Below are 19905 nucleotides of genomic sequence, written 5' to 3' on the forward strand. Positions count from 1 at the left end.
TCGGTTTACATTGTTCAGGGCAGATGGCAGACAGCGTGTGTGGCGTCGTGTGGGTGAGCGCTTTGCTGATGTCAATGTTGTGGATCGAGTGGCCCATGGTGGTGGTGGGGTCATGGTATGGGCAGGCATCTGTTATGGACGAAGAACACAGGTGCATTTTATTGATGGCATTTTGAATGCACAGAGATACCGTGATGAGATCCTGAGGCCCATTGTTGTGCCATACATCCATGAACATCACCTCATGTTTCAGCAAGATAATGCACGGCCCCATGTTGCAAGGATCTGTACACAATTCTTGGAAGCTGAAAATGTCCCAGTTCTTGCATGGCCAGCATACTCACCGGACATGTCACCCATTGAACATGTTTGGGATGTGCTTGACCGGCGTATACGACAGCGTGCACCAGTTCCCACTAATATCCAGCAACTTCGCACAGCCATTGAAGAGGAGTGGACCAACATTCCACAGGCCACAATAGACAATCTGATAAACTCTATGCGAAGAAGATGTGTTGCACTGCATGAGGCAAATGGTGGTCACACCAGATACTGACTGGTTCTGAGTCCCCAGACCGCCAATAAAGCAGAAACAAAATGCACATTTCAGGGTGGCCTTTTATTGTGGGCAGTTTGAGGTACACCTGTGCACTAATCATGATGTCAGATCAGCATCTTGATGTGGCACACCTGTGAGGTGGGATGGATTATCTCAGCAAAGCAGAAGTGCTCACTATCACACATTTAGACAGATTTGTGAACAATGTTTGAGAGGAATGGTAATATTGTGTATCTGGAATGAAGTTTAGATCTTCAAGTCCATCTCATGAAACATGGGAGCAAAAACAAAAGTGTTGCGTTTATATTTTTGTTGAGTGTATGTGAGAATGTTCCTGAGCAGGGTCTTGTTTCTCTTTGACACATTTTGATGCAAAAAAAAGAAACAACTGAACCTTGGTGTGCCATGTTGGTAACCTTTGTTTAATAGACAAGTTTCAGGTGATAAACAGCAGAAGGAGGGGGGCTTGTTCAGATCAACTGCTAAAAGAACGGTGCCATAGAGAAATACAAAATCCTGTATTCACCCCCTGTATGGCGAAACACTGAACAAGCCTCAACAGAACAATGCAGATCTAGAGTTGAAGCCCTTGATAAATCGGGAACATATATATATATATTTATTTATATAAAAACAAAACATTTGTGACATTATTAACAGCTTTCCCCTGAAGGAAGGTAGCTACACTCTATTGTATTTGTAGACCTCAATCCTTCCACTACATCCAGACTCTGATGTGGTTTTATCCTGTGTGCATTTAACAGTTTGATATTTTCCAATTACTTATTAAAATGTTTAAACTGAGCCCAAATGAGAGTTAAAAAAAAAAAAACAAGAGTGAAGAGGGGGTAGAGTATGAAAAAAAGAAAAGAAAAGAGAGGGAGAATAGCATTGACGAGGCAATATCCCCTCCTTTCCCCTCAGGTCCAGTGCATCACGATTGCCCCTGAAACAGAATTACAAGGGGGAAAAAGAAGGAGAAAGAAAAGTCCAGGAAGGATTAGAGAAAGTAAGCACAAGAGAAATATATTTAAAAAAAAAATAAAAAATAAAAAGGTGCTTTAACTAGGCTTTGCAGGAGAAATCTGAGAACACCCAACAGATTTAAACATATCTTTTGTGGACACTTTATTCTACAGCCCACAGTGTGCAGGTGAGTCGCGGCCCAAAAAAAGTGCATAAGAACAATAACAAGAAAACCTCCTTAAGAGCAAAGAAATACAGGAACTGACTGGCTAGGCTGTAAAATGAAGTGCGACTCACAGAACGAATGATAACATTGCTCCCTAAATAATAAAGTGGATTATTTCAATGCTACATAAGAATGATACACATGTTCGTAATAGTGTTAAGATGGAATTAAAAGTATATGGAGGGGCAGGCAAATCCACAGTGGCACTCTGCTCAGTAACTTCATGCAGTCTAAAATGTCACTGGATTTTGTCGATTTTAAATCTTAAACCTTTGCTAATACATCCAGTTCAAACATGTATCTACATAAAATTATAATTATGTAATGCGTTAAAATGAAAAACAGTGATATTTCCAGTATGGTGGAGATGCATAACTGTAAATAACACTAACATTAAACCTTTGGAGTCAAACATTGGAGTTGCCTTCCCCTTTTCTCCATTGTACATGATGTCTCTCACACACACACTGCACTGGCATAAACACATGCTAGTGACTGGTGGTGTAACACCCAAACACACACGCATTTTTTTTTTTTTTACATGACAAACATGCACTCCTCTTCAGGCAGGCTTGGGTCAGGCGGTAGTTGTGTAGAGGAGGGGAAACAGCTGTAGCTCTGTATTTACCTGCAGTGGCTTATTTACCCAAGGCTTTGATGCCAATCGCAGCTTCTTCATCCATTGCATTTAGAACAGTGATCTGGAGGAGGAGCATCAGAGCATGGTGGTTCACTAAACAGCAACAATGCTCACAGGCGATGAACTGCTTCACACTATTAGATGGGAGAGTTATCTCAGCTGCACTTGCTTAAACCTACTGACACCATAGAAGTGAGGCATCATCACTCACCAGGATCTCCTCTCCGGCTTCGTGCTTGCTCTCTATCTCTTTCCCGAGGTCCCCTTCAGGGATCTTCAGGTCCTCTCTCACCTCTCCGCTGTCCTGGAGCAGGGACAGGTAGCCATCTTGGATCCCAATCAGCTTGAAGAAGGAGATACAAGTGAACAGTGAAGAGTCAGCGTGTAGCTAGTTGTGATTCACTTAGGGCTTTTTTCCTGTTCCTGTTCCTGCTCTGCCCGGCATCATTACAAAGCATCTCCACTATTACACTTCAGCAAGATGATGCTGTGTAAATGTATGTGTGTGTGTGGGGTGATCCGCTTAGTCAATGTGAATGACTTCCTGACATGAGTGTATGAGGGGCACCAGGGACTAAATGGTTTCCCTTCTGCAGGAAATCCTGCACCATTCTCAGTTTGGAAAGCTACGAGTGACAACTTCTCTGGCAACATATCAGGTTCTCCCCAGTCTCCACACTGATAGTGGAGCAAACAAACACTCATCTGGTTTATAGCAGAACATCAAACAAACTAAGAGCGCTGAGACTGAAGCAAAACAGTCACACTGTGGCCTGAACACCAAAACAATGAGCTGGAAGACAGTAAAAAGTTGATCGCTCTGTGCAGTGTTCTATGTGTACATGAAGTACAATAACGGGCTCACAGTCAAATTCAGATTCATATCTCCTGTTCTGATAAACATGGCATGTTGGCTCTCTTTTTCTCTCTTGTCTGTAAATCTTTTCTCACTGAAGGAATGCTCCATTATACAATAATCTTGCTGCTTTTATAAATAGCCTTCCGACTGCTAACCGTCCCCCAGCAGCCATGCACAATTATCCAAATGTCCTCTGCTTATTAGACACCAAAGCATACTTGTGTTTATCACTGTGGTATCATGACCATCATTTCCCAGTAAGGGCCAAATAATACATTCCTCATAATCAAATCAAAATTTCATGCTAGATATGAGAACTCCTTTTTCATGTGTGGACATTTGTTGTGCTTGAGAGCAGGTTCTACATAAACTATAACCACTCATCATCCGTCTCACCTGGTAATCCATTCTCTTGATGTTTGGGACGTCCATGTTGTGGGTGGAGGGACAAATATCTTCATACTTCTTACCAGAGAAGATGTCGATTCCAACCAAGTGAACCTGCACCAGCAGCACAGGGACACACAATGAGAGAGGCCGGTTACAATGGGTATCAATGCCATGTTTAACAAATATAAACACACAAACTACTTAAAGTGAATCTTTAGAATTGGCACAGTAACCTAACAGAGGCACATTAATGTTTTTGTACAACCTTGAAGTGTCCATTAATGTGCATTAATATTAATGTGAGTGACCTTGTGTCTGCTTCAGGAGGAGAATGGATGGAAGCACAGTGATAATTCACAGTCTCAGCAGCACTATATTTGAAAGTGTTTTCAAATCATTAAATTTTGCAGTCCTGGTCCCTTGACTGACCTTAGCGTGGCCGTGCTTGCCGGTCTTGGAGGTGGACATCTCGACAATCTTGCAGGGTCGACCTTTCAGCACAACAAAACCATTCTTGCGCAGGGCAGAGCACTGCATGGGGTAGGTGGCGGATGCCCCAGCATCACCGGTCGTGAAGTCCAGCTCTGCATCTGCCATGCCTGCTGCAGAAGCCAAGACACAGGAAACAGGTTCAGATATACATACAGAAAATAAGACTTATCCACCTGTTTCATTTAGGTATGTTTGATATTCTGATTTAAAGCTACAGCACAGACATTCTGTCTCCCCCTTCTGGCAGGGAGGGTAATTACACAAACTCTACCAATGTGTACATACAAATATGTGTTATGACTAGGGATGTCCCGATCAGGTTTTTTTGCCCTCGAGTCCGAGTCCAAGTCATTTGATTTTGAGTATCTGCAGATACCGAGTCCCGATCCGATCCTAGCAAAACGTGTGTGTACGTGTGTGTGTGTGTGTGTGTGTGTGTGTGTGTGTGTGTGTGTGTGTGTGTGTGTCCAGACACGCTAGGAGATTTCACAGACGCAGCGACTCATCGAGGTCTCGAACTAGGACCTCTTGCGCACACAGAACCACCCTGCACAGAAGGCGTTAACTTTGAGAGTCCTAATAAACATATATTCGAGTCCTGATCGGGAGGTAATGTCCGATTCCGATCGAGTCTGAAATCACGTAATCGGGCCCGATTTCCAATCACGTGATCAGATCGGGACATCCCTAATTATGACACACGTTTAGGTGTCTGTGTATTATTTTGGAGACAAATACTGAGTCGATGTTTTGCTTTTGCAGCACATGCAGTTTGTAAGTGGCTTCATAAATGTGGGCACAGAGACTTTGTCTCCGTTGCTGTGGTTACATTTGATGTTAGACACCAGTTTTAAAACTCTAGAATAATAATGAAATAAACAGACGTACCTCATTTAATGGAGGGCTTGAATGCAATGGCTAATATTTATATAAATATATGGGAATCCCTTAAAGTGAGAAAGTCAAAAGTGAGAGCTGTCACCTCTATTACACTAAGGCAACACAAAAAAAGTTCTACTGTACAAAACAGACACACATATAAAAGTGAGTGAGTTTAACTTTAATTATCAGTGTTTTGGAGGAAACTGTGCGTCAAACTTTTTTAAAGCGCCGTGCTGTGCTGGCGGTGCTGCCACGAGTACACAGCTGCCACTTCACCGCTATACAGCTCACTCATATCTGATAACGGTGTGCGCACTAAGTGCTCAATTAGGAGGGATGGTCACCTGGTGTTAGATCAGGGACGTTAATCCGCGCTAATAAGCCATAAATCAAATTTCAAGCCGGCGTCACTGACTTGACAGGAACCTCTTAGGCTGTAAACCGAAATAAACTCAGCCCCACCGTGGTCAGGCTGTTACAGAGAGTGTGTCCGCAGTGTTGAACAGACTGCGGTGCGGCCTAGTGCGCACGGAGCGTGCCACGGCCCGTCCGCGGTCGGTGTCCCCGCATCCATGCGCACTGACTGCACAGAGGCCGAGGCCCTCCAAGCTCCCGGGGCGAAAACGGCATCATTTAAACGCACGCAAACCCTCTTTAGCATTAACGTGGACTTGGTGTGTGGACGCCGGCCCCTCCTGTGGGTCGGTAACACGCCCACAGACACGGAAATTTTTTTGGCCCGTTCGTGTAGAATAATGACTAAGCTAATACTCGTGATGGCTACGGCGCGCAGCGGCGCTCCGAGGAGATGATATCAGCCACTTTAACCGAGCTTAGTGCAAAAAAAAAAACACAATTACAAAAATGAAATGCAAGCATGTGGTAAAAACTTAAGAAGAAAACAGCGCAGGGGGCGTCGGGTAGTTTTCCATGTTAGCTAACAGGCGAGCGCGGAGCTCCCCTTTAGGACGTGACAAGTTAGCTTAGGGGATGCGGGGGTCCTCCGCTGGAACAGCCCGCAGTTTGTGCCTCGCTGTGGGGGTTTAACAGGGAATATAGCTCCAGACAGACATGTGCATAGGATAACTCGTCTGCTCAGGCGCAAACACGCCCCGTCTATTGGATGTTTTGATAAGGAACTCACCCTACTGATAATGGGTCTCCTCTGCTGTGGTACCGAGTCTCCCTTTAATTCCTCCTCCTCCTCTTTGCCTCTCTGGATCCGTGCTAACGGGTCGCCTGGCCGGGTTCTGTTTTCCTCCTTGGTTGTTTTGGGATGTCGCTCCCTTTTTTCCCCCCTTTCTTTCTCTCTCTCTTTTTTTATTCCTACTCTGTCATTCCACTCGCCTCTCCTCTTCCTCGCCTCTGTGGTCCAGATTGTAGTTAAACCTCGCACAGAGGTAAAGTCAGCCGCCGGGCCGAAAAGAACCAGAACCCTGAACCCCGCTGTGTATGTGTACTGTCTGTACCCTATAGTCCACCTTCTCTAGTCTCTCCCTCATCCAGCTCCTCACCGCTGTCAGGACATGAAAAAACATTAGACAGCTGCAGCACTTACTCCTAGAACTGTCACAATAAAAGCCTCAATAAAACCTCATATTATCACTTTAATACACAATAAAAATAAAATACCAAAAGGATGGAATTTACAGTTGCCATGGAGACGGAAAATAATATTATAATTATTAATGATGTTATGAACTATTTGACGTTTAATGTCAATTTTTTTCTGTCCTATAATAAACACAACGACATGCTTTTATACTGAAGGCGGAGTATTGTGTGTTCCGGTTCTTTGCTCGCTAACTTAATGCTGGATGATGCTGACTTCATTGTAAATGCCTATAAAACCAACCTCGGCAATTTAGCGAGTTCTGCGCATGCGCAGCCTTTTGGTTCCAGCGCTCCATGCTGCGCTTTTTTACTTTTATTTACTTCGCCCTTTTTTGCCATTTAACTTCACAAGTTTTCTGTCATATATAAAATATTAACAAACATTTTGAAAATGCGCACAGCGCACTGTTTATCTGTTTATACTCCCAATGCCTTCAAATGCACGCACTGTATAGTGAAAGTATAGATCGGGATGTATACAGGACCTTAAAGCAGCTCCACGTATCTCTTTACCCTGCATCACTGAAAACTTAATCCACAGAGTCCCAGCAGCTTGCGATTCCCTCTGCTGCTAATCACACTTCTAATTAGAGTCTTTCTTTGTGTCCAGAGACCCGTGGCCTCCCTGCACAGTGAATGGTTTCGCTGAACTTGGCAGACTTTAGAGCTGCAAGGTTAAATTTAGTGCGGTGAAACTGGAGTCCTGCGACTCCTGGGCTGCAGTTAAAGGCGTAGTTAACATTAAAATGCAATTAACCTATTTCTGTCGTGTAAGTTCACAGAAGAATTAAAACAAAAAAGTCAGCCATTGTAGTAACAATATTATCAGGATGAAGAGTTTTTATATAAAATGTCAGTGAAACATGCGCGGACAGCTCATCCAGTCACGTTAAAACTCAAAAGATCATGTAGGTTATCAAATCACAACCTGTGCTGCCCCCTACTGGCTGGAAGCAGCGCTCCTCTTATTAGTGATTCAACAGGTGGGAATAAAAAGTAAAAGAAGTAAACAAAAATAACACTTTGTCACGTTTAAACCTTATATTACGTTATGATATCTCAATGGGAAAATACTGATCTATTTTTACAAGACTTTTTTTCTTTCATATTTCAACCATGAAAGAAACAGAAAGTGATTTTATACCATTAGCATAATGTTCCATAGTGTATAATGTATGTTATATTTAAAGGACTGATGCTGTGTTTTTAATATACAGTATTTTGACCACAGTGTATTCTTCCATATAATTATTTCTTTATATACTATTAGTATTATAGTATTGTGTTTTTTCTTTTTTTCTCGGTTGTATCAAAATATTAGGATTTTTTGGGAATTTAGCTTCACTTACAAAAATAGAAATCTGAGCTAATACGTGGGATCATGAGACATCGTGACAATATGTGCAACCAGCACCAACCTGTCATTTAGAACCAATCACGTAAATCAATAGTCACTTAATCAATAGTTCAGCATTAAATCATGTTTTTTAGAGTTTATGTGTTACACGAAGAACTAATTCCCACTGAATAGCGGTCATTTTGCTGCACCTAACACTTCCCGTCCTCTCTCAGCCTTACCTGTCCTCCACCTGTCCATTTTTCCCTCCCAATTGCCGACGTGACGCGGCCAATCAGAGCCCAGTTCGCGTTCTTGTCAAACCAATGAGGGCGCATCTTCCGCCCGGCGACCCGAGGGCATGTCGGGATAAAAATTTAGTTGGGAGGGTGGGTTGACCGGGAGTGGAAGTGTAGTAATCCGAAAAGCAAGCATGAGTGACGCCGAGGCGCACAGCGCTCCACCACCGGCCCCGGTGGAAGACAAACCGCAGCCAGAGAGGAAAGTTATAGGTGGGTGTTACAGGAGCTCCAGGTGATGTGTGTGTGTGTGTGTGTGTGTGTGTGTGTGTGTGGTTCACCTGGAGGATTTGAACTGACACGTGAAGATGAGTGAAAATGTCGGGACTTTTAGTCAACACGTGCTGCGTGGTTTTAACTTTGAAGTCACATTTCTGTATTGACAGTAACACGTTTTAGTTTTGTGTGAGAGTTAACACAAAGTTAACCCTTTCACTGCGTGACCTACATATGCTGTTTATCAGCTGTTGCGCGCACAGCTGCAAATCATTTTCTTGTGAACGAGACAATTAAACAGGTAGTTTAAATGAAACTACTCGCGCAGGTCTCGTATCAGCATTTATTGAATTTTATTTTATTTATTTTTTTAACCCACTTTTTAACACATTGTTGTTTAGGACTCCTCCCTCGTGACCTACAGTGCAGACCTGGTTTCAAAGTCTTATTGTTAATGATTGATAACACGGAACTCCCATTCACCTGTAAGCAAGATAAAGATAACTGTTGTGCTCTTTGAATGGCTGTAAGTGAGGTGTTTTTCTGTGATTACATATATTCAAATATGTGCTCATGTGTTGTTGCAGCCACGTCAGTCCAAGGCACAGTGAAGTGGTTCAATGTGCGTAATGGATATGGCTTCATAAACAGGTAAATTTAAAATATTATTTTACTGATTTCCATAAATAAAAGGGGACATTTTATTACTCAAAAGACTTTTTCCTTTACAAGATTTGTCTGAAAATGTTTCAAATCTTTGCCATAAGAACAGAAAAAAGTTAAAATGAGTTTCTTTTTTTGTCCAAAAGGTAGAAAAACTCCCAGAAAGCACTGTGATTGTTGCCTAATTAAAAAAATTGATACTGCAAATGGATGTTCAGAGGCTTCAAAGTGAGATTAAATTCTGATAAACTGAGGCATTAAGCATATGTTTCTCCCTATGTAATGCTATAATTTCTCCCCACTTTCCTCTTCTTTGCACACATTGTCTGGAATCCTTGTATTGATAAGCTTGTTCAAAGTTTGCAATGTTCACCTCTTCTCACAGAAATGACACCAAAGAAGATGTATTTGTTCATCAGGTAAGACTAGCAGCCGTTCATGTTTCTGTTGTTTGATGGTGCCGCCTTCTGTGATCCTGAACTCCTCTCCTCAGACGGCGATCAAGAAGAACAATCCTAGGAAGTTCCTCCGCAGCGTAGGAGATGGGGAAGTTGTGGAGTTTGATGTGATGGAGTCAGCCAAGGTAAAAACTGTAGAATGTTTGTACATATGTTGTTTAGATACTGCTGTATCAGTCCACTATCATGGTGGGTGTCAATGGCTCCTCGCAGGGCTCAGAAGCAGCCAATGTAACCGGACCGGGCGGTGTTCCGGTTAAAGGTAGCCGCTATGCACCCAACAAACGACGTTTCCGTCGACGGTTCTTCCCTCGCAGCCCTCGGCCCAGTGACCAGGACAAGCTAGCTGATGGACAAGCCCCTGCTCCTGAGGCCGACGGATCAGGGGAGAATGGCGGAGCTAGGCCTCAGCAGCGCCGCCGTCGGCCGCGTAGGCCACGGCCAGAGGCGCAAGATGTAAGCAACATTCATTTGTTGGCGAAAGGGGAGGTTCTTTGTCGAAGTTAAAATCTATACTTTTCCCTGTATCAGGGTGAAAATGGAGAGCAGAAGGATGAAAACATCGAGGGTGACCAGACACAGCGGCCGCCTCGCCGTAGATTCTGGCGGAGATATCGCAGGTAATTTGGCAAAAGCATTTGTTTCTTTAAATTAGGGAACTTTCTAATCCTCTTTCCCTTACCTTCAGACCTTTCCGCCCTCGCCCACCTTCTGATCAGTCTAAAGATGGCCAGGAGATGGCTGCTCCAGAGGACGGTCACGACCAGGGTGAGGTGAAACAGACGGAGGCCTCCGAGGGCCCACAGACCAATGGAGAGGGAGCTGAGGACCAAGGCCAGAAACAGCGACGCCAGACAAGAAGACGCAGGCAAAGAAACTCAGAGTCCTCCACCTCAAAAGTATGTGAGGGTGCAAGAAGGGAACTACAGCAGATGAATGATTTCTGATAGATAACGATGTGTTTTTGACACCTGTTCTGCACTTATTGAAGAATGATGCAGAAAAGTCTGCGTCAGAGCCTGGTACCCCGCCTCAGACAAAATCAACCGAAATGAAATCTGCATCAAAATCACCGAAGTCATCCCCCAAAATGTCTCCTAAAACGCCAAAATCATCTGAGGTAAGGCGCTGAAACACTTAATCATCTGGTTTTTCTGTCACATTGACACACGTCCTGTTTCCTTTCCTTCTGCAGGCAGCTGCCACAACAGTCCCAGCACAGACTGAGTGACGTCCGTGAGAGGACAGTCCCATGACCCTTGGCAAGAGGTGGGAGCCCACACTGAAGTAGTGCAACGGTGGACACATGAGGGTGTAGGGTTACACTTCTTGTGCCACATGATGGACATTAATAGGCTGTTTAGGCGAATAGATTTCATGGATGTCTTTATATTGAGACTTTAGGAAGGCAGGAGTTCAAGGGGAAAATCCTCGTTTCAGGTGTCGTTTGTGTCCCTGTGCCTGTACATTTTTTTATTTCTTTGTTTTGTGTTTCTTAGGTCTTTGGGTTGGAGGACTGGACATTTCGGAACACATGCACTGCACTCCCCCCTGCCCCCCCCCCCATCCTCCAACCCACGCTCTCTTTCGGTCATCCCTCAGACCTCCTCTTCCCGCCTTCGTCTTGTCTTCGGACATTCGGAGAGGGGGATGGGATGGGGTTGGTGAAAAGAAAGGAAAAGGGAAACGGGTGGGTGGTGGGTACATATTTAGACTTAAAAAAAAAAGAGAAAAAAAAAGAAAAATTGGGAAAGAATGGACGGTCTGCTTGGAAGCCCAGTTATTCCAACCTCCCTTGATTAGAAACAAATTTTCTTTAATTAACCAGATGGGGCAGATTAGAGCGTTTATATAGAGGAATCAGCCTTGTTTATTTTGCTTTTTAATTTGGTTGAAGAGGGAACCCCAAGCAGATGTGCAGTTGGTGGTGTTGCATTATGGGAGTCCGTTTAGTTGTCACCTCAGTCTCTTCTTGAAACAAGCTAACTCCCTTCATCTCCTCAGTTGAGGATGGATTGAAGAAGAAAACCTTTATTTCTTTTGTTGTTCTTATTTGTGTGTGCTTTTTTTTTCCTTTTTGGAGGGGATTATGTGCAATGTCAGTACTTAAAACGCCAATTAATAAATCATGTTTGCAAATCTCAGGATTTAGGTCTTATTTCTCCTTGACTTCATAAATTTTAATGAAGGCGTTCAGGTGTTCTCAGTAACATTATTTACAGTACTTGACCACAGCATCAATATTCACTCAATATAAATTACAGATCTTAAAAAGTGATACACACCAGTATTTAAAAATAGACAGTCATCTACACTTGTGATTGCACGTCTCACTTCGGTACAGTATATGGAGCCTTTGTTTACAAAACCAAACGCCAGCTGGAGTGCATCAAGATTTGTAACGTTTAGACCCTCATACCTTTTTTTTTTTTTTAAACATCAACAACCAAGCATCACACTTTATATACACGTTAAAGTACCAAAATAGATTCTCTTAAAAGTAGCATTTCTGCAGATTGTGCAATGATTAGGAAAAAGGAAAAAAAAAACACTTAAAGCTGGGAACACACATGATTAGACAGCTGGCATCTCATATTTAGAAGTATTGAGACTAAATCGTAAAAATAGGCATGCCATGTGTTCCCATCTTCATTTAAAACCTTCATGCCTGTTTATCCTACTGTTTCTGTTCCTAGAAACTTTGGATGTCTTTGTTTTTGTAAAGTGCAGGAATTCCAAAGTCTCTCCACCTCCGTCTGTCAATATGGCAACCGTGTGCATCACCATGGAATCAAACCCTGCCACACTGGCAGTCCAGACATACAGTATCGTTCTTATGTGCTGCTTAGTTTTTATAGCCTGAATTCTTAACCTTAATCAAATGCCAAAACACCTCAATATGTCACACACTTTTTAACACTGCTTTGGCACCACAATCTTAACGAATAGACCTCAATATACAGGTCAGAATAAAATACAAAGGTCTGAGTCAGGCCAGTACGTACAGTTCATGGTTGACTTTTCTCCACTATTCAGTAGGCATTGGGCGGTTCAGCAAAAAAAAAAAAATCATAACTTTTCGGTACATGTGTCACGGTTCAGGGTGTGTTTTGTTCGGTTCTGGACATGTGCAACTTGGTGACTTTTCAAATATTTTTTTTTCTCACAAGTAACTAGCGACAAATCTAGCAGCTTTCTCTGATGAATTTTGGAGACTAATGTGAAAGCACCTGTCGTTCTGCAGTCAGAGCACAGATGAGACCCACACCACTCTGCGTCCAATCTTGCACAAAGCTGCTGCTGGTCCTGTCATGGCTTACAGAACAGGATGTAATTAGCATGTTTCAATGGCAAAATTCAAAAAAACATTGGTAATTCGAACACTTTTAATTATGCAATGACGTCATGTAGTGGGACAGCCAATAGCTACTTTTCTTACTGAGGAGTTGGAGCATCTCTCTGAAGCTTAACTATCTTTACACACATATAAACTTAAGCCACATTTTTAATCCATAGGGTTTCATATGATGTCAGCCCACCCTTTGTAACTTATTTGGTAATGAGGAAATTTCTGAATTCAATTATTTGGATGGATGAGTGAATACTTTTTGCAATATAGTGGTCATCTATGGTTTTTCCAGGGTTAAACCTCAACAGTGTAAACCGAACCGAACCCAAAACCGTGACCACAGAACCGTGATACAAACCGAACCGTGGATTTTGTGAACCGTTCCACCCCTACTATTCACTCTTCAGTTGATGCTTTCGTCCCCCAAGTAGTCCAACTCTGTGCAGTGTTTGTCCCTGTCCATGTCTATATTCATGTCCATGTCCATCAGCCCTCCTGCCGAGTGCTGGTGGAAGTTGGCCGCGATCTGGTCGAAGGTCTTGCCCCGCGTCTCTGGCACCCGGAAGAATGTGAAGATGAGGAAGAAGAGGAGGAGGGCAGCGAAGATCAGGAAGACGTATGGCCCGCAAAGATCCTGAGGGACAGAGAGGAGAAAGGTCATGAGGTGATGAGGAGTGGAATAAGAGCTAATCTTTGATTGTATCTTTGGAAGGTAACTCACAGCAACATATTGGAAGCACATGCCAATGATGAAGTTGGCGGTCCAGTTGGAACAACCCGCCACAGCCATGGCAGCCGGCCTCGGACCCTGAGAGAACAGCTCAGCTACAAAGAACCAGGGGATTGGACCCGGGCCGACCTCAAAGAAGGCCACAAAGCCGAAGATAGACAGCATGCTGATGTAGCTCATCCAAGGAATGCTGTCCTGTCAGGTGGAAGAACAGAGGAGTCAGAGGTTTGTGAAGACTGGTGCGCCCACAACACTGGATCATTGGATCACTCACGAGTAAAGCCAGGGCCGTGGTCATGATGATGGCGCAGATGCACATGCCTCCCAATCCTAGCATGTGGAGCGTCCGCCGACCCATCCTTTCTACCAGGAAGAGCTGGGAATAAGAAGCAAACATGGTAACAGCCAAGCTGCTTTCCTCCGTAGCAACCTTGTCTCTTGTCTCATTTTAGTTCGCTTTGTCAGAAAAATACTGAGGAAGTAAAATTATGTTCATGACATGTTAGTTTGAAGGTATGTTTTCTAACTAGTAGACCAGCTGACTAAAATCATGCTTCCTCCATGCCCTATTTAATGACATTGAAAAATCTTGACCTGCCAAACCAAACTTGGCCTACTTGGATTCAAGAGTACTGGAAAGGCAGAAAAAAAGGGTGACCTGCTTCCTCTTATTTACTCTTTGATAAACGTGTTAAACAGTAATAGAGACAATGCTGTGGCACATGTTTGGCCTGTAGACTTTATCAAAGTAGATTCACAAAGGATTTACCACTTTTGAGTGTAGTAATGGAGGAGCGTGTGAAAGAAATGAAGACATGTCTTACCGAGACCACAGTGAAAGCACAGTTTACCACTCCAGCTCCTATGGTGGCGTAAACTGGACTCTGGACTCCTGCCTTCATGAAAATACTGGTGGAGTAGTAGAAAATCTGCCAAAGGGGCAAACAGATCAGTATAAACTGCACTGATCTGGATGATTTGCAAGATGATTATGTATATATTTAAGCCACAATGATCTCACTGCGATAGATGTAACGTTTTTAGCTGTGTGTCAGTCACCATAAATAGAACCCTTGACTCACTGCATTGACCCCAGACAGCTGCTGAGAGAGCTGCAGGAGGATGGAGACGATGATGGGCTGACGGTAAAGCGTGGAGCGAAAGAGCTCTGGGATGGACACCTTCCTCTCCATGTCCATCCTCCTCTTCTCCTCCTTCATCTCTGCTAGGATGTCACCCACCTCCTGCCTCCCTGTTAACCTCCTCAGGCCTGTGCAAAAGGGGAAAAATACTGGATCATTAGCTTCATCTGTACTGCTTTATTTAAAGGACATTAATCCAGTTTGTGTGGTTTGTGTCACTCACCGCTCTTGGCGTGGTGCTCCTTACATCGCACAATGTAGAGGAATCGGGGGCTCTCGGGGCAAAAGGGCAGCAGGGCCATCTGAAGTACAGTCGGCACAACAGTTAAACCCAGCAGGACGGGCCACAAGTGCTCACTGCCGAGTAACGACTCCAGACCGAGGACCTGCAATTAATGATTTAAAGACAGGATTGTCGGTTGAAGGCCAAGAGATGACCTAAAGACATCTACTAGCGGCCTACCTGTGCTATGAGAATACCAGTGACTATAGCCAGTTGGTGCAGTGTGCCCAGTGCCCCTCTAAGACTTGTAGGTGCTATCTCACCAACATACATGGGTGTCAAACCGGAGGCCAACCCTGCAGAGAGGAAACACCAGGAAGAAAGACAAAAAAAATCAGGCAAGACATCAGCTGGAAACAGGCAAACAATGTGTCATTCTGTGATTTTTAGGTTAGTTAGATACTAAATTATGCCCTCACCACAGTAGGCACCGATGACGAAGCGTCCAAGGATCATCATTTCAAAGGAGCGACACAGCTTTGACATTCCCATCAGACTCCCACCAATGAAGGCAAACAGGTTGTTTATGAGCATGGCTTTCCTCCTAGAAGAAAGGCATCATTGGAGTTACTCACATGTTATATATACTCCATCATTACTGTGTGGAAATCACCATGACATGCAGGTATATTTCAGCCACCAGAGGGCAGCAACATGCAGAGACACTGAAGGTTTTAGTGGCACTGGAAACAGTATGTAGTCCTTTTTATTTATGGTGCAAAATGTTATAAAAACACACAGACAACACAGAAAGAAGAGTTCAGCAAATGTGTTAGTTTGAAGTTTATGCAATTTCTGTTTTAATTTGAGTACTTTTATGACCAATATTCAAAAGACAGGTCATTCATTCTAACATGCTATAATACACGAGTTGTCTGTAGCTTTAAATGCTGCTTCTGGCCCCGCCCATTTCTAAAAGTTGACTGTGCATCATGAGAACTTTGTCCAAAATGATGCAGCAGAACAAATGCATGTTTGAACGATCCCAGACTTTTCCCCTTTTGACATCATAAGGGGCTGCAAACATGAACTGCTTATTTTTTGTGTCTCCAGACAGAATGAGGATGTAATTATGTTCAAAATTGATATGATTCACCCAAAAAACAATCAGATCTACAGTTAACATCTGTGCTTACAGGACACAGGAGCTGCATCTAAATCACGTTGACCTCTGAGGTCACAGCAGCTCTGGTGCCAGCTGGTAGAGGCTTTTTTTAGGAAGACCTTGTTCTGAGTGCACCCCTACAACCCACTCTGGCCTACACCTTCTCCTGGCCCAGTGCTACTTCAGCTCCCCTTTCAGACAGGGGAAGCTGTCCAGTTTGCAATCCCGGCTCATTTTACAGCAGGAAACTGGGTCGACGAGTGACATTCTGGACGGAGTTTCCCTTGAATGAATGTTGGGGTCCATGCTGGATTGTTTTTGTGACACATGGGGTTCATCAGGCAAACTTTTGTTTTAAAATGAAGACATCAAGCGTGAGCTCTCCTACCTGCCCAGCCACTCAGAGACAAACCCCACACAGAATGAGGACAGCATGCCCCCGATGGAGAAGATGGCCACAGACAGTGACCAGAGGGAGGTGAGGGTCCCTGTGGGGATGGACTCTCCGTACCGGTGATGCCATGTGGCGTTGTAGTCCTCCTCAATAATCTGCAGGGGGTGCAAAGAAACCGTTATTACCCGACCTCTATGTTACTCATGTCCCTGACTGACTGTTAATGCTTCAGGCACCCTGTTCAGTATGGCGTGACATTGATATGTGTAATTTAAGCGGCGGTTTTGTGATGTCCTGTAACACACTGTGATGCTTGTGGTAGTTAGGCACTTGTAAATCATACTGGATGCATTTTTTCCGTGCTGTAGCGCCACACCGGAACATCAGATGTGTCTGGAACATGAGCAGTGACACGTTTTATGGCGAGAGCAAGTCACGTTTTTAACGTCATGTGCCTCCATCTATATATACATTACATTACAGTACAGTACAGTACATGCAGTGTTTGTGTTTGAAGGATCTATATGTGTGCACAGCAGACAATCCCTTCCTTCCTGCATCTGTTATATAGATTCTCTACTATTACATTCTCCTCTTTTAAATGGAATCATCTGACATTTATTTGGATGGCTTCACAGAATCATGTGCACAGCTTTCCACCTCACACGTTTATTTTCTGAACACTATCAGCAGGGGAAGGTTGTTATGGTGTCAAATTAAATCAGGAAATGTGCTTATTATTTATGTTTGGTTAAATATCACTGCATCAGCAACCTGCATATTACACCAGCACTTCAACTGCAGGTGCAGTTTGTAAGATTGTCAGTAAACAGAATATAAAGAAAAACAGCTGTCAAAGAAGTTACCATGCTGAGCAGCAGGTACTAATTTATGTACTTGCATGAATGAAACTCAACAATGGTTTAAGCTCATTTTAGCTTAGCATAAAATGTGCTTGGACAAAGGATTTTTATGTGGGAATAAGATCATAACCAACAGAAATTGCCAGCATCTGAGCCTTTATAGTGGACATATTCAATGCTGTAGACCAGCACAGCTGCATATTCATGTGTAGGTCTGAGCTGGCTTAATGACAGCAGGTGATGTTTAGCGCTGGAGGCCTGGTCATGCAGGTTGGTTATTGGATTATTTCTGTTCTGTAGCAAAGATTAGCAATAGTAGAAATAAACATACAGTCTCATTGGGCTCAGGAAGTTAAGGACATTTGGGCTCAGAAACCAAACAAAAAACCTCATTTTTGAAATGTACATATTGCCCCTTTAATGCTGTTTTTCTCCTTTTATTCAACATACCGGTTACACATGTTATTTCCAGGTTGTTTCACATATTATCCTAGCATGAATTCTTTGTATTTTTACCTTCTGAGGTGCATTAATTACACCGATGTTGTAGCCAAACTCCAGAGATCCCAAAACAGCAGTGAAGACTGAGAGAGCAAGGGTTCCGGTCACCGTCTGGGGTGCACACACACACACACACACACACACAGACACACACACACACACAATGAGAGCTGGCATCTATTTTCAGAACAGTGAGTATATCTGAGAAGTGTCTTGTAATAATGGCAAATAGTACGAGAGCTTAACTGGACAGCCTGTATTCAATTACACTACATGTCCCTGCTCTACTAACACCAACTAAATATATATATATATATATAAAACTGTTATCCTGATGAGAGAAGATTCTCTTTGGTCCCGTCCAGGCTACTTTACTGCTAAAGTTCAGGCGCCCACCCTGAAGAGTTTCTCATCAAGCCAGCAGCACCTGTCTCCACTCTGACAGACAAGATGTCCTTGGAGAAATGTGGCTTCCCCTCAAACAAAGTGTGTTCAATCCATACCAGATAAGGGGCCACCCATTAAGCGTTAAAAGACTAAAGGAGTGGGGTGGTTTTTATGCTAGTGAAGTGTCAAATTTGAGCTTATAAAGCCTTTTTTAAAAACTGCTGGATAAAAAGCCAGTGTCACTTCCTGAACAGGGAAACAAGCTTTAATGGTTAATTTCATATGTGTACAAAAAAAAAGGTTTGTATTGCGAAGAAATCAGAGCATACACCTGATGCATTGTTAACATTTTTATATATCAACCTGTAGACATTTGCATTTTTGTTTAAATCCAGCCAATGCAACAGTATAATTTCCTTTTTAAATTTTTAAACGTATGTTGTCTGAGTAGTGCGTCTTGACCTTGCTTTGTTGAGTCTCTATCAAAGTGCTGTTTAGTATTCACCAACCAAAACAAAAGTGTAAGTGTGTGTGTGTGTGTGTGTGTCCTTGCAGAAAAGGTAAAGGTTCAGCCTAGATATGCTTCATTTTTATGTCACCAGAACACACAGTAATCTGATCAAGAATTACAATATGCTTTTTAATTACTGATCCATTGATGATACATATAAGAACAACTGCTTTACATGGAAATAGATGCTTGGAAATGGTTTCTCAGAAAGAGGTGTAGTGAGGATTAGACACCGCTTTTGTTTGTAAGGGGTGGCAAAAAGGAACCAGTCAAACTGCTGAATAGGTGGCCAGAGCCCTGAGTTGTATACGCAGGTATTTGAAGGTCATTTTATTTTATACATTGACTGTTCTGCTTACACTTCTTTTTTATCTTCCGTGTATTGTTTTTTAGCATTGACAAATTGACACACAGTAAAGTGTGCAACCTCAACCAGGTCAAGCTCAGTGTAAACTCACATCCTTCACGTTATGTAAGCTTCAAATCAACAGCTAATTCATAAAACACACACTCGCTTTTTAAACTCTTCACATGTGACCACCAACCTCCCCTCCGAGTTGCTGAAACCCAGCTGGCATGGCTGCGGCGACCTCAAGAACTCCAGGTGGGAATGAAGGCCAACCCCCAGCGTGAACGTTAAAGCACCAAAAACAAAATAAATCCACAAGCCGAAAGTGATCTGTCGGCTGTGTCCTGTCCCGCAGGTTGTCCTCCCTTCTTTTGAAGTTTGTGTTCTCCGTCCAGCTGGGATAGTGACAGCAGCACACCCACGTGCACGCCTCTTTTTCCCTCTCTCTCTCTCTCACTCTCTCTCTCTCTTTCGTTTAAAGGAGAGGGGTTGGGAGCGTTAAGGACTGATCTTGAGTTCCTGCAACAGAGGTCAAGACACAAGCAGGAGGCTCACTTGATCATATTACTATTGGTTGAAGGGGGGAGACCATGCTGTGCAATGCTAAGGGTGTCTGGTTTTTATTGTTGTGTGAAGCACTGAATCATAAGAGGTGTGATTACATTTTAAGATTCCTCTTTGTATCAACAAT

At 43.3% G+C, this 19905-nt stretch overlaps 3 protein-coding genes across 5 annotated transcripts; 1 reads left to right on the plus strand and 2 right to left on the minus strand.

Annotated features, from left to right (window-relative positions):
- Positions 1 to 960: 960 nt before the first annotated feature.
- Positions 961 to 6562, minus strand: LOC114450807 (eukaryotic translation initiation factor 5A-1). Of its 2 annotated transcripts, none has more exons than XM_028429200.1 (6): positions 6159 to 6562; positions 4070 to 4239; positions 3647 to 3751; positions 2603 to 2734; positions 2380 to 2452; positions 961 to 1505 (listed from the first exon to the last, which is right to left on the minus strand). In XM_028429200.1, the coding sequence occupies exons 2-5, from the start codon at positions 4235 to 4237 to the stop codon at positions 2390 to 2392; spliced, it is 468 nt and encodes a 155-aa protein (XP_028285001.1). In that variant the 5' UTR covers positions 4238 to 4239; positions 6159 to 6562; the 3' UTR covers positions 961 to 1505; positions 2380 to 2389. The 2 variants fall into 2 exon arrangements, with proteins under 2 accessions (XP_028285001.1, XP_028285000.1); XM_028429199.1 differs by having other exon boundaries at positions 4070 to 4242; positions 6159 to 6560.
- Positions 6563 to 8333: 1771 nt separating this feature from the next.
- Positions 8334 to 11744, plus strand: LOC114450792 (Y-box-binding protein 2-B-like). 2 transcript variants are annotated; one of them, XM_028429178.1, is made up of 11 exons: positions 8334 to 8476; positions 8881 to 8964; positions 9067 to 9130; positions 9528 to 9561; positions 9636 to 9725; positions 9814 to 10056; positions 10132 to 10220; positions 10289 to 10499; positions 10592 to 10720; positions 10796 to 10869; positions 11100 to 11744. In XM_028429178.1, the coding sequence occupies exons 1-10, from the start codon at positions 8398 to 8400 to the stop codon at positions 10829 to 10831; spliced, it is 1059 nt and encodes a 352-aa protein (XP_028284979.1). In that variant the 5' UTR covers positions 8334 to 8397; the 3' UTR covers positions 10832 to 10869; positions 11100 to 11744. The 2 variants fall into 2 exon arrangements, with proteins under 2 accessions (XP_028284979.1, XP_028284980.1); XM_028429179.1 differs by lacking the exon at positions 8881 to 8964.
- Positions 11745 to 11747: 3 nt separating this feature from the next.
- On the minus strand, positions 11748 to 19708 carry LOC114450784 (solute carrier family 2, facilitated glucose transporter member 1-like). The gene is made up of 11 exons (XM_028429167.1): positions 19411 to 19708; positions 17983 to 18078; positions 16598 to 16758; positions 15524 to 15648; positions 15285 to 15400; positions 15045 to 15207; positions 14762 to 14949; positions 14504 to 14608; positions 13954 to 14055; positions 13671 to 13874; positions 11748 to 13583 (listed from the first exon to the last, which is right to left on the minus strand). Exons 1-11 carry the CDS (start codon positions 19441 to 19443, stop codon positions 13353 to 13355), a joined length of 1524 nt encoding a protein of 507 aa, XP_028284968.1. The 5' UTR covers positions 19444 to 19708; the 3' UTR covers positions 11748 to 13352.
- Between the last annotated feature and the right edge of the window lie 197 nt (positions 19709 to 19905).

Source organism: Parambassis ranga, chromosome 18 (assembly GCF_900634625.1).
Source record: "Parambassis ranga chromosome 18, fParRan2.1, whole genome shotgun sequence".
NCBI lineage: Eukaryota > Metazoa > Chordata > Actinopteri > Ambassidae > Parambassis > Parambassis ranga.

Excerpts from the sequence above, each read along its gene's own strand:
- LOC114450807 (XM_028429200.1), bottom strand. The coding sequence starts at position 4,237 with ATGGCAGATGCAGAGCTGGACTTCACGACCGGTGATGCTGGGGCATCC. Across the intron at positions 3,752-4,069 it reads GCAAGCACGGCCACGCTAAG|GTTCACTTGGTTGGAATCGA; the intron begins GTCAGTCAAGGG and ends CTGCTGGTGCAG. Across the intron at positions 2,735-3,646 it reads TCAAGAGAATGGATTACCAG|CTGATTGGGATCCAAGATGG; the intron begins GTGAGACGGATG and ends TCCTTCTTCAAG.
- LOC114450792 (XM_028429178.1), top strand. The coding sequence starts at position 8,398 with ATGAGTGACGCCGAGGCGCACAGCGCTCCACCACCGGCCCCGGTGGAA. Across the intron at positions 9,562-9,635 it reads AAGATGTATTTGTTCATCAG|ACGGCGATCAAGAAGAACAA; the intron begins GTAAGACTAGCA and ends TCCTCTCCTCAG. Across the intron at positions 9,726-9,813 it reads ATGTGATGGAGTCAGCCAAG|GGCTCAGAAGCAGCCAATGT; the intron begins GTAAAAACTGTA and ends GGCTCCTCGCAG.
- LOC114450784 (XM_028429167.1), bottom strand. The coding sequence starts at position 19,443 with ATGCCAGCTGGGTTTCAGCAACTCGGAGGGGAG. Across the intron at positions 15,649-16,597 it reads GTCTCTGAGTGGCTGGGCAG|GAGGAAAGCCATGCTCATAA; the intron begins GTAGGAGAGCTC and ends CCTTTCTTCTAG. Across the intron at positions 14,950-15,044 it reads GGAGCACCACGCCAAGAGCG|GCCTGAGGAGGTTAACAGGG; the intron begins GTGAGTGACACA and ends CCTTTTGCACAG.